The 12,748-nt window shown below is 51.5% G+C and overlaps 3 protein-coding genes across 4 annotated transcripts in view; 2 read left to right on the forward strand and 1 right to left on the reverse strand.

Annotated features, from left to right (window-relative positions):
* The window catches only part of DYNLRB1 (dynein light chain roadblock-type 1), a 41,978-nt gene extending 35,914 nt beyond the window's left edge, over positions 1–6,064 (forward strand). The window contains exons 4-5 of the transcript XR_010405820.1: positions 4,761–4,955; positions 6,009–6,064. The gene's annotated coding sequence lies outside the window, so the exon portion shown is untranslated. The remainder of the gene's footprint in view (positions 1–4,760; positions 4,956–6,008) is intronic.
* MAP1LC3A (microtubule associated protein 1 light chain 3 alpha) lies at positions 5,018–7,161 on the forward strand. Its single transcript, XM_045885639.3, has 5 exons — positions 5,018–5,726; positions 6,009–6,064; positions 6,148–6,254; positions 6,534–6,703; positions 7,001–7,161. Exons 1-4 carry the CDS (start codon positions 5,687–5,689, stop codon positions 6,694–6,696), a joined length of 366 nt encoding a protein of 121 aa, XP_045741595.1. The 5' UTR covers positions 5,018–5,686; the 3' UTR covers positions 6,697–6,703; positions 7,001–7,161.
* Positions 7,162–7,362: 201 nt separating this feature from the next.
* The window catches only part of PIGU (phosphatidylinositol glycan anchor biosynthesis class U), an 87,723-nt gene continuing 82,337 nt past the window's right edge, over positions 7,363–12,748 (reverse strand). For both annotated transcript variants that reach the window (XM_054510059.2, XM_045885636.3), the window contains one exon: positions 7,363–7,794. In XM_054510059.2, coding sequence (XP_054366034.1) covers positions 7,681–7,794 — 114 coding nt within the window. In that variant the 3' untranslated portion in view covers positions 7,363–7,680. The remainder of the gene's footprint in view (positions 7,795–12,748) is intronic.

Here is a 12,748-nt window from a genome sequence, read left to right on the forward strand (position 1 = left end):
TTGTGAGCCACACAGAGATCTTGGGGAAGAATGTTCCTGGCAAAGGGAACAGCAAGTACAGAAAAGCCCTGGGGCGCAAGTATGTCTGGGGTTCCCAGAAGAGCGAGGAGGCCAGTGTAGCTGAAGCCAAGGGGGTGAGGGTAGATGAGACCCCAGGAGTAGCAGGAAGGGAGATGGCACAGTCCTCATGGGCCACTGTGGAGCTTTTTTTGCTCTGAATGAGTGGGGCACAGAAACCGTGGACCCAACTCCTGTGTGCACAGGGAAGCCGCCGTCAGTGTAGGGAGACCAGATGGAGGCTTGCAAAACCAAAGCCAGGAGACCAGAGGGGAGCCACTGGCAGTGGTCAAGCAAGCAATGATGGCAGCTCTGGCCTGGGGGTTGTGGTGGGAGTGGTGAGAACTGGTCCGATTCTGGAGCTATTTTGAAATGTGGGCCAGCAGGGTTTGAGCATGGATCGGATGTGTGGGTAGTGAAAGAAAGAAAGGCGTCAAAGATGATGGTTGGAGACAGGGAAGATTACAATGGGAGCACATTTTAGAGGAAGAGCGTAGGTTCATTTAGGGGAAGCTAAATTTGAGATGTCTCCTAGACATTCAAGTAGAGACCTGGAGTAGACCAGACCTTTGGATTCGAGGGAGATGGGGGAGAGGAGGAAGCGGTGGGGAGAGAAACCAGAAGACTGGAAGAAGGAGTGTCAGGCCTGCTGACAGGTCAGGTAAGAGGAAGAGTGAGCACAGACCTTGGGATTTGGGGGTTGGGCCCCTCCCCCACTGTAGCCTCAATCCAGGGTTTAGTCAGACAAAAGAGAGGAGTAACCACTTCCCCAAGGCCATGGCTGATCTAGTTCTTTCAGCTGCATTTAACAGCTCTGACCACACTGTCCTGTAACTTTGTGAGATTTGTCCATTTTGACATAGCTTTAGATCAAGAGTCTGTGAACTAAGGCCTCAGGCCAGATCTATTTTAGCAAATAAAGTTTTATTGGGACACAACCATGTTCATTTGGGCCCCAAGGCTGCTTCCACACTGCAACAGAATTGAGTAGTTGCTGGGGATCAAAAGGCCTGCAAAGCCAAACATATTTACTGTCTGGCCTTTCCAAGGGGAAGTTTGCTGACCCCTTCTCTCTCACGGTATTTTGCTCTGTTAAAGGAATACCCAAGATATTCAGTAGGACATTTAGGTAGCCCCAGTTTTTTTGCTATTATGAAAATGCTCCAATTAAACATACTTAACTGTGTTCCCTTGAGCTCATATGGTACACAGCAAGTGGAATTCCTGGTCTGTAGGATATAAGCATCTTCAGTTTCAGTAGATTTTGCCAAATTGCTCTTTAGTGTGGCTGAAAAGATTTACACTCCCATCAGCAGTGTGGAGAGTTCCTATTTTCCCCATCTTTCTCTAAAACATGGTATGATATTAGTTCATATTAGTTAGCAGTCTTCTATTGTTCATGGTTCCTCTGCATCTTCTGGCTGTGAGTGATAGTTATGCTTCCCCTTTCTTTCTCTTGGCTTGGTGCTCTAGCTGGGACCTTGCTACAATGTTGCAATGTGTTCAATGACAAAATTCAAAATTTTGTTCCTGGCTTTAAAGGGAATAATGCTTAACATTTTACCATATAGTATGGTGTTTTACCATAAAGTATGATGTTTGCCGCAGGGTTTTTTGGGGGGGCGGGGGAGAAGTCACCTAGAAAACCAGCTGGATTATTATTTTTTTTTTAGGTATATGGCTACTCATTTGTCTATTTCTTTTTGAATTAGTCCTGGCAAATTATCTTTTTCTAGAAAATTGTCCATTTCATCTAAGTTTTAAATTGACTGGCATAAAGTTTATAACATTCTTATATTTTTTAAAGATTTTATTTATTTGACAGAGAGAAAGCACAAGTAGGCAGAGAGGAGGCAGAGGCGGAGAGGGAGAAGCAGGCTCCCCTCTGAGCAAGGAGCCCGATGTGGGACTCGATCCAGGACCCTGGGATCATGACCTGAGCCGAAGGCAGACGCTTAACTGACTGAGCCACCCAAGCACCCCTATAACATTCTTATCATTTCTGCTAGAAATGATAGTTATGTCCATTTTGCACATTAATGTTCATTTTATTGGTCTCTTCAAAGATCCCATTTTGTTTTGTGGTCCATCCTAGTGTTTTTGTTTTCTATTTCAATTTCTGCTCTTTATGATTATCTTCTTTCCATTTTCTTTGGGTTGATACTATTACTCCTTTTAAAAGTTCTTTAGGGGCACCTGGGTGGCTCAGTCGGTTAAGCATCCCAGTCTTGATTTCAGCTCAGGTCATGATCGGGGTCATGAGATCAGCCCAAGTAAGTCTCTGCACTCAGTGGGGAGTCTGCTGGAGATTTTCTCTCTCCCTCTGCCCCTACACCCCACACTCTAATTTGAGAGAATGTGTGTGCACACAAGCAGGGGGAGGGGGAGAGAGGGGGAGAGGGAAGGAGGTAGGGAGGGGGGTAGAGAGAATGAATCTCCAGCAGACTCCCAGCTGAGTGCAGAGCCCAACATGGGGCTCAGTAGCAAGACCCTGAGATCATGACCTGGGCTGAAACCATGAGTCAGCTGCTCAACCAACTGAGCCACCCAGGTGCCCCTCTAATAAAGAAATCATTTTTTTTTTTTTTAGATTTTATTTATTTGAGTGTGCAAGCAGGAGGTGGGGCAGAGGGAGAATTGCAAGCAGACTCTGCACCCAGTGTGGAGCTCCATCCCATGACCCCAAGATCATGACCTGAGCAGAAATCAAGAGCTAGACGCTTAACCGACTGAACCACCCGGGTGCCCCTGATAAATAATTTAACACTCTGCTTGTAAATTTTCTGTATTTCTTACCTACTATAATAAGGCTATAAATCTGCCAAATGATGCTTTCAGTTGCCTTCCCCCTACCATGAGTTTTTATATGTATTCTCATTTTTTTTATCTAAATAGTTTTCATTTCTACAGAATTTCTCTTTGAGTAAAAAGCTTTTTAGATGTTTAAACGTCCAAACATTTGGGGTTTACTTGGCTCGGTCTGTGGTCACAGAAATATGGTCTCCATGAAATGGACGGGCTATTTGATACCTTTGAGATTTATCTTGGGGCCATTTTTAGGTCATTTTTTTGGTAAATGTTTCTTGTGTGCTTAAAAGTAACAATATTGGGTTCACGGTTCTATCAGGGTTCATTAATATTTTCTATATCCTTTTTTTGGCTGTTGGGTCAATCAGTTACTGAAAAAGGTCTTAAATCTCTCACTGTGATGGAAGATCTGGCAATTTCTCCTTGTATCCTATCACTTTCGTTTTATACATTTTCAGTCTTTTAAACCTCTAACTTGTATATTTTACAAGAGTTGTTATGTCTTCCTAAAAGTTGTACTTTTCATCATTTTGTGGTCACCCTCTTTATCTCTAATAATGTCTTTTTTTTTTTTTTAAGATTTTATTTATTTATCTGACAGAGAGAGTGCATAAGCAGGGGGAGCAGCAGAGGGAGAGAGAGAGAAGCAGGCTTCCTGCTGAGCAGGGAGCCCGATGTGGGGCTCCATCCCAGGACCCTGGGGTCACGACCTGAGCCGAAGGCAGACGCTCAACCGACTGAGCCACCCAGGCGCCCTCTAATAATGTCTTTTGTCTTAAAGCCTATTTTGTCTGATTTTGCTATAGATACACCTTCTGGTTAGCTTTTCTCTAGTATACCTTTTCCCATCATTTTACTGTTGGTGCACTTATGTTTTTCTTATTTTAAAGATTTTATTTCTTTGATAGAGCACAAGCAGGGGGAGTGGCAGGCAGAGGCAGAGAGAGAAGCAGGCTCCCTGTAGAGCAAGGGAAGCCCGATGTGGGACTCGATCCCAGGACCCCAGGATCATGACCTGAGCCGAAGGCAGTCGCTTAACCAACTGAGCCACCCAGGCGCCTGGTGCACTTACATTTTAAATGTCCTCTTGTAAACAGCATGTAGAGCTGCATTTTATTTTCCTTGGCCAGTCTGATCATCTGTTTTAATAGATGAATGTAAAACCCTTTTTTACCTCTGGTTTTTGTATCCTATACCATTTTTTACTACCTTTTTCTCCTTTCTGCATTGGCAGTTACACTTTCCTTTTTTTTTTTTTTTAATTTTTATTTTTATTTATTCATGAGAGACAGAGAGAGAGAGAGGCAGAGGGAGAAGCAGGCTCCCAAGGAGCAGGGAGCCCGATGCGGGACTCGATCCCAGGACCCTGAGATCATGACCTGAGCCGAAGGCAGACGCTTAACCATCTGAGCCACCCAGGCGCCCTACACTTTCCATTTTTAAAAAAAATATTTTATTTATTCATCCGACAGAGAGCACACAAGCAGGGGCAGTGGCAGGCAGAAGGAGAGGGAGAAGCAGACCCCCCACCGAGCAGGGAGCCCCACGCGGGGCTAGATCCCAGGACTCTGGGATCATGACCTGAGCCAAAGGCAGACATTTAACCAACTGAGCCACCCAGGTGCCCCTATACTTTCCATTCTTTTAATGATCCCTCATAAGTGTCTGAAACACACACTTGGATATACAAAGCTGGACAATTACCAGTATCTTTATCCTGCTCCCCTTAAATAAGAGCACTTGAACTGATTACCCTCCTCAGTCTGACATGTTGCTGTGTCCTCTCATTCTGTACTCCACAAATTGGATCATCACTGTTCATGTTCCATGGTGTTTTAGATCTACTTACATGTTTACCAGTCGAGCTGCTCACCATTTTCCTATCTTCTCTTTAGAGTTCTGCAAATTCATTACAAAGTGCCAAGATGCTACTTTTGTTTATCCTGCTCTGGATTTTCTGTGAGGATCCTGGTCTTTAATCAAGTTTGGAAGCTCTTCAGGAACTGCCTCTCCCACTTTTTTTCTCCCTCCTGGAATTCTGACGGACCTGTCCTTTCACCTTTTACATTGTCCATCACCTTGTTTCTCTGGTGAGTAGCTTCTGCTCTCTCCTCCAGCTCAGTGACTTACCTTCTGCTGTGTCTAATCTACTTTCTGGTCTCATCCTTTGAGACCTGAATTTCAATGGTTTTTCTAATTCTAGAAATTCCTTTTAAAACCTGTGATTCTTTTTAGCATCTCGCTCTTTCTTGTTTTAATTCCACCCCCCACACCCTAGCTTTTTTTCCTGTAACCATGAGCTCCACGAAGGTGGGGAGGTCTTTAGGTTCGCACCATCTCTGGAAGGGAACAGACTCGGAGTGTGCTGTGGGATGACTTAACACCAGTGGGAACGGAGACCGCTGAGCCCCAGACTGGCCTGCGCGCAGCGAGTCAGCCCTCCCAACTGCCCGCAGCCCCGCCAGTCTCTCAGCCCCGGCCTCGGGGGAGAGGGGCCGGGAGCCCATGACGTCACGGGACTGTGACGCGCCGGGGAGCCCCGCCCCTTCGCGGCGCTTGCCCGGAGTCCAGCTCTCTGCGCCGTGACGTCACGGGTCCGGGCGGGCGGGTTTTGCGTCGGCCCAATGGGAGCGGCGCGCCGGCCTCCCCTTTAAGGAATGTTGTGACCTGACGTCACCCGGGCGAGTTACCTCCCCGAGCCACCGCCGCCAGGCTCAGCTCACAGCCCCGGAGCCCTTGAGCGCGGCGGAGCCCCCGAACCTCAGAGCCCCCAGCCGCGCGCCCCGGAGCCCCGGCCTGCGCGCCCCGCCGGGCTCGCGCGATGCCCTCAGACCGGCCTTTCAAGCAGCGGCGGACCTTCGGTGAGGCCCGGCGGGTGGTCAGCGGGCGCGGGGTGGGGGCGCCGCGACTGACCCGGACTGCCGCAGGCGACGTCAGCCCCGTGACGTCAGACTCGGGCTAGAGCCCCGGGCCGGGAGGCAGGTTCAGGCCTGGGCCGGGGCCTCGCCTCGGAACCCGGCGGGTGCCAGGCCCTGGGGCCTGACGGCCCTGGGGGCGGGGGCTCGGGGGGGCGGGGCCGGGGACAGGCGGGGCGAACGGCGAGCGGGACCTCTCTCGCCTCACTGCCCGCCCACTGTCCGCAGCCGACCGCTGTAAGGAGGTGCAGCAGATCCGCGACCAGCACCCCAGCAAGATCCCGGTGAGTCCCGCCGCCCCCTCCCATCCCCGCGGCCCCCGGCCCCCGGCCCCGCCCGGCTCACGCATCCCCCGCCCCACCCCTAGGTGATCATCGAGCGCTACAAGGGTGAGAAGCAGCTGCCGGTCCTGGACAAGACCAAGTTCCTGGTCCCAGACCATGTCAACATGAGCGAGTTGGTCAAGATCATCCGGTGTGTGGGCAGCAGCAGTCAGAGGGGGCTCGGGTCCTTTTGGGGATGGCGGGGCCCTGGCAGGGCCGGGCCTTGAATCCCTGTTTTGGGGAGGTTGGGAAAGGTCAAGGTCGGGGCTGGGGTCAGTGGCAGGTCAGAGGTGAGGGCTTATAGAAGGGCCTGGGATGGGTGTGAAGCTGCCTCAGAATCCTTTTGGAGAGAGGGAGGTGGGGGGTCAGGGCTCCACCCACCCAGCAGCCAGGCCCCCTCACTGTAGGCTTGCTCTTCTGCCCACCCCAGGCGCCGCCTGCAGCTGAACCCCACGCAGGCCTTCTTCCTGCTGGTGAACCAGCACAGCATGGTGAGCGTGTCCACACCCATTGCGGACATCTATGAGCAGGAGAAGGACGACGATGGCTTCCTCTACATGGTCTACGCCTCCCAGGAAACCTTCGGCTTCTGAGCCAGCAGTAGGGGGGGAGGGGGTTGGCCTGGGCATGGGGGGGGGGGGGCGGTTAGGGCCCTGTCAGGCTCTGCCCAGGGAGCTCCTGGCTCCTGAACTGAACTGCCTCTGCCCGAGATGGGCTAGGCAGAGATGCTGCCCCTCCCCCCGCCCCCCCAGCCAGGGGGCACCAACCACACCTACTCTGCCCCTGGGTGGATCCTGGGCCATTGTTAGGGTTGTCCCCATGGGTGCTGGCTGGGATGGGGGAGGGTAGGGAACAGCCCCCAGCACCCCTGCTCGGTGTGATTTGTCTTTTTTTTAGGCCCCTGCCCAACTGCCCCTCCCTCACCTGAGGCGCTGCCCCCCTGCCTGGACCTGCCCACCCCTGAAGGACTGGCCCCTGGCTCACCTGGTGTTGACATGGTGTATGGATCTGTGGTCACTGTCCCTCTGCAGAATAAAGATTGCTCAGGCCTGCCTGGCCCTTTGCCTCCAGCTGCTTGGGGTGAGGGGAGGGCTGCCAGCGGGGCTGTCTCACACCGGTCTCAGCTCGCCACGGAACAGACTTGTGTGCTGTGGACCTGGGGTTCATTCTGGAAACCCACACCAGTATGTAGTATATGGGGGTGGTGGTCAAGGCCAAGTCCACCCTTTCCAGGAGTTCAGTGTGGGCCCAGGATAGATTTCATAACAAAAAACATTTATTAAGTAGCCACAACCTAACAAATCCTGTTCCCCTGCTTCTTCCCCTATCCAGCATCGGAGGGGGCTCCCCGGTCTGCAGAGCCAAAAGAGTGGGGGCCCAAGGGGAGGTGCTCCTGGCTACTCCCCACTGGCCTTGCTGCCAGCCCCAGTTCCCCTCTGGTGCCAGAGCTACGGAACCCTGGACTCAAACCGCATTTGCCTGAGGACTCCTCTGCTGGCAACTCCGGCTCGAGGGCTGGGCCCAGCTCCTGGCCCTTCCACCCCCTGAAGTCCATGCAGCCCTGGGCCCAGCCAGGCCTACTTGAGCACAAGCATGGCCTCTGTGCCGTCCTTGGCAGTCAAGTAGAGCCCATGGGTGAGGTAGTACTCGCGCCGCAGGAAGGCATAGAAGTAATCCGAGATGAGCAGGATCTGCGGGGAGAGAGGAGCTGTGAGCAGTGCTGAGGAACCTCCCCCGGAACCTTGGGTTGCTGAGGGGCTAGGCAGGTGTTGGGGAGACCCTGCAAGGTCTTGCACTTCAGAAGTTGCCTGTACTGCCCCTGTGGGTTTATGCCACCCGCCCAAGCTCTGGCCTCTGAACTCCACAATGGTATGTCTGCACCCAGAGGCCCCTCTGCCTCGGTGCTTGGGTGCCCAGGGGCTCCTCCACGGTACAGCTGAGCCCCTGTCAAAGCTGCTGCTCCCTGGGAGCCCTTACCCGCCCCCCCATCTTCCTTCCGGGTGCTGAGGCCACAGAATCACCTGACACTTCCACCTGCCGGACACAAGGCTGCTAAGTCCTGGCAGTTCTATATCCCGGACTCTCTCAGATCCACCCATTTCTACTTGTCCTTAGAGCTACCACCCTGGACAAAGCCACTGTCATCTAAACAACAGCAGTCTCCTCTTTGGGCTCCCTGGTCCCAAGCCTCCCACCCCTGTAACCCTTGCCACGTCCAGTCCATTCTCCCTAGCAGCCAGAGGTTGCTTTTCAGGACAAAATCTCATCCTGTTACTTCCCAGCTGAAAGGTCCTCTAAAGGCTTCCGAGGGCTCTTAAGGGGAAGATCAAACTCCTTTGGGGCTCTGAGGCCTTGCGCCTGGTCCCTCACCCTCTCTCCTGCTCCACCTCAGCTCCAGCGACACTGGCCTCTTTCCTCCTGCTGCAGGATCTCTGCTGTTCCCTCTGCCTGGAATGTTCCCTTCCTTTTCATCCAGTCGACATCTCCTTACCCTTCAGGTCTCAGGAAAGATCCTGATTCCTTAGAGAAGCCCTCCCACACCCCCCAGATTGGGTCATGGCCCCCATTAACCTCTATTTCTTAACACAAATTCATCCAGATTAGTTTTGCTTTCATCTATGTGACTGCCTGATGGCTGTGGCTCCTCCCCTGGACTGGGAAGGTCCCCACGGGGTTCTGCCACCCTGGTATCCATGCCCAGCTCAGTCTGCCTTTCCTGTATGGGCCACAGAATTAAAAGGGCCCTAGAAGCTCAGGCTACCATCCCCCTGGCAGAGGCCTAGAGAGGAACAAGGACTTGCGCCATCTTACAATCCCATTACATCCCAAGACCCCCAGGGTCTAGGGCAGGAGGAGGGCAGAGGGGCTCACAACCCCAGGTCTCAGCCACTCAGAAGCCTCTTAGACCATAGCCACCTGTTGGCACAGATGAGAAGATGGAAGCCCAGAGCAGGGGGAACACCTGGCTAGGGTCTGTAGAGCAGGTCAGAGGTTGAGCTGAATCTGGCATCTTGGCCTCTGACCCACAGAGACTCCTGTCCTGGGCAGCCTCATACCGTGGGCAGGAAGAACATGGAGGGACCTGAAGGAAGAACTGAGGACCAACACCAGGGCTGGCCTCAGGACAAGGTCCTGCCATTTTATGACCAGAGGAGCCCATCTGGAAGGCTGATGGTCTCCATCTTACAGATGAGGAAACTGAGGCACAAAGGGTTCAATAGTTGGCCTAAGGCTACACCAGGAGAGCTGGCCTAGTGGCCATGACCCTGAAGGCGACGCACCTGGGATCCAGTCTGCCACAGGGCAGAGAACTTGCAGCTGAGGGTATCAGCGGAGTAGACAGCCCAGGGAGCCCCGGAGGCCTTGCCCCACAGCTGCTGGTGGAGGGCAGGTACCAGAGCAAAGCTGACCTCACAGCCTGCAGCCCCTTTCTCACCCAGGCCCAAGGTGCCCGGTCTGCAGATGGAGAACCTGGAGCTGCGGCTGAGTGGGTGGGGGCTGACCCCCGAACCGGGTCCGATGAGGGTCAGGTACAAAATCACAATTCACAATGAAACAAAAGGAACCAACTCCAGTGTCACACACAATCAGCTGCACAAGTATTAGAAAGTCAAAATACTAGGTATTAGGTCAAACCATATGAAATAGCCATTTCTGCAGATCAAAAATGGTTGAATACTGGAAATGTCGTACAGTTCAATCTAATATAAAATGGAAAAAAAAGTCAAGAAATACAAATAGCAGAGTATGCATGGTATTTAGAAGAACCAGAGCAAATAACTCTAAGGCCATAGGCAGCTATTCTAGTTCCTTATAATCTTTAACATTGTGAGGTATGTATTTGTATTACATTGACTAAAATATCAATTTAAAAAACCAGCCAATAAATGACTGAATAAATAAATAAATGAGGGAGAATTCCTTTTGGAATCCTTACAGAAAAATTCCAATAACATATGTAGACATTCCCTCCTCCAGGAGGTGGAGCTTAATTCTTGCTTGCCCCCCCCCCCACCCGACCCCCTGCCTGCGGGCAGGCCAGATGCAGTAACTCACTTCCAAAGAACAGTGCAGGGAAAGAGAAAATAGTAATTCTACTCTGGAGAAGCCCCAAACACTGTCTTGAACAAATGATGAAGGGTAACATCAGTATGAGATCAGGTGGCTACCATGTACTGGGCATGGTACCTGAGCATTCCAAAAATCCAAACCACAGTCTTATGATGAGAAAAGCATCAGATAAACCCAAAGTGGGGACACTCTACAGGAGACCTAGCCAGTGCTCCTCAAGACTGTCCAGATCATGAGAAATTGGGACAGAGTGAAAAAGTGGGCAGAGGACACGGGAGAGACAGAACACATTAATGTGGTCCCCTGGCTCGGATTCTGGGTGTGGGGCATATGGGAACTTTCTGTATCTAAAGTTATTCTGAAATTTAGAAGTTTATTTAAGGGGCACCTGGGTGGCTCAGTCAGTTAAGCGTCTGCCTTTGGCTCAGGTCATGATCCTGGGGTCCTCGGCTCAAGTCCTGTGTCAGGCTTCCTGCTCAGTGGGGAGCCTGCTTCTCCCTCTCCCCCTGCTTGTGCTCTCTCTCTCTCAAATAAATAAAATCTTTAAAAAAAAGTTTTAAAAAAGCAGCGTACTAGGGTGCCTGGGTGGTTCAGTTGGTTAAACATCTGACTTTTGATATCAGCTCAGGTCTGGATCTCAGGGTTGTGAGTTCAAGCCCTGCACTTGGCTCCACACTGGGTGTGGAGCCTACTTTAAAAAAAAAGAAAATTGGGCGCCTCGGTGGCTCAGTTGGTTAAAAAAAAGAAAATTAAAGAAAGCGATGTACTATTGTTATTTGCAATAATATAAATGAACCTCAAAAAATATGCTGCTGAATGAAAGGCAGCTTTCGAAAATGTACATGTTAAGAGTTGTGTTTTTCAGTAAATAAATAAAAATCTTGGGCGCCTGGGTGGCTCAGTTGGTTAAGCGACTGCCTTCAGCTCAGGTCATGATCCTGGAGTCCCGGGGTCGAGTCCCACGTCGGGCTCCCTGCTCAGCAGGGAGTGTCTGCCTCTCTCTCTGACCCTCCCCCCTCTCATGCTCTATCTCATTCTCTCTCTCAAATAAGTAAATAAAATCTTAAAAAAAAAAAAAAAAAGTTGTGTTTTTCACTGTATGTAAATTTCATATAAGAAAAATGTAAGTAAGTACTGAACTCTGGTTAATGATATACATGCTGAGATGTTTAGTAGGAAAATGCAGTGATGTCTGTACTTCACTTTGAAATATATTTTAAAAATAAGATGGATTGAGGAATGGATAATTTGTGATCACAAAAGTATAGTACAACATTAATGGTACAGTCTAGGTGGTAGGTATGTGGGTGTTCAATGTTCAGTCTTTCAACTTTGCTATGTCTGTGAAATTTTCCAGGATGAAGTGTCAGGGGAGGGTGGCATGGAGGGAAAGAGCCCTGTGTGCGGGCTTGGTCCGTCTGGAACCAAAGTCACTAGTCCTGATTGAGTGCCCTGCCCCCACAGGGAAGGCATCTTGTGGACACCAGGCTGGCCTGGAGGCTTGGCTCTTTCAGAGTGATGCCCCCAGCTGGTAGCAGGCTGGCCAAGACCACCTCTTCTGACCTTGAGGCTTGCCATTTGGGCTGAGAAGGGATTTCCCAGAGGCCGGGATTCAGGCAACACAGCAGCTGTAGACCCAGAGCCCCTTTGCTCAGTCTGGGCAGCGGGAGTTGGGTGAGGGGCAGTAGAAATAGCATGGGCGAGTTAGTGGCTGTGTGACCCTATGTAAGTCACTTTCCCTACCCTAAGGTGCATCTTCTGCATCTGTAAAGTGAGTGATAAACTAGTTTACCCACAATGGTGGCTCCTAGTCCTTGCTCCATTCCGCCGTGTTTTCGGAGACCTGAAGAGCAGCCCATTCTTTTTTTTTTTTTTTTTTAAGATTTATTTATTTGAGAGAGACAGACAGAGAGAGAGAGCACACAGAGGGAGAGGGCGAGGGAGAAGTAGACTCCTTGCTGAGCGGGAGCCCTCTGCAGGGCTCAATCCCCGGACCCTGGGATCATGATCTGAGCCGAAGGCAGACGCTTAACCAACTGAGCCACCCAGGCGCCCCGGGCAGCCCATTCTTCAAAGCTGCCCTCGAGAACTATGACTGGACTCCTTGGCCTCTCTCCTGCCATCCACCACCAAGTCCTGCCAATCTCCTTCCTCAGACTTCCAACTCAGTCTCCTTGTCTCCCTCCCACCGCCATCTCTTGCTGGAAGGCGTCCTGCATCATCCTGGCCCCTCTTGATTCCCAGTGTCTGTCTGTCTGTCTCTCTCAATCTCTCCATCTCTCTCTGGGAGTCTCTTACGGTCTCTCTCGAGTCACACACACACACACACGCACGCACACGCGCATGAACCCTTCACTTGCCTGCTCAGAAGCCTCTAGTGCCCCACTCTGGCCTGCACCACACCCACACGCCCCAGAAGCCCTGACCGCAGCCTGGTCCCGCAAACAGTGCTTGGATGGCCACGCCTCGCCGCCTCAGCTGGGCTGGAATGGCCCTTCCCACAGACAGCTCCTACGTATCCCTAGAGCGGGATCATCTGCATCTCCTGCCCCAGGTCTTCCCTAAGCCCATGCT

Source organism: Mirounga angustirostris, unplaced genomic scaffold (assembly GCF_029215605.1).
Source record: "Mirounga angustirostris isolate CCGP_5_RB_7025 unplaced genomic scaffold, mMirAng1.0.hap1 SCAF_10, whole genome shotgun sequence".
NCBI lineage: Eukaryota > Metazoa > Chordata > Mammalia > Carnivora > Phocidae > Mirounga > Mirounga angustirostris.

Bases quoted from the DNA above. Each gene is read 5' to 3' on its own strand.
- MAP1LC3A (XM_045885639.3), top strand. From the start codon at position 5,687: ATGCCCTCAGACCGGCCTTTCAAGCAGCGGCGGACCTTCG. The intron at 5,727-6,008 runs GTGAGGCCCGGC...CACTGTCCGCAG, and splicing joins CAAGCAGCGGCGGACCTTCG to CCGACCGCTGTAAGGAGGTG. The intron at 6,255-6,533 runs GTGTGTGGGCAG...TGCCCACCCCAG, and splicing joins GAGTTGGTCAAGATCATCCG to GCGCCGCCTGCAGCTGAACC.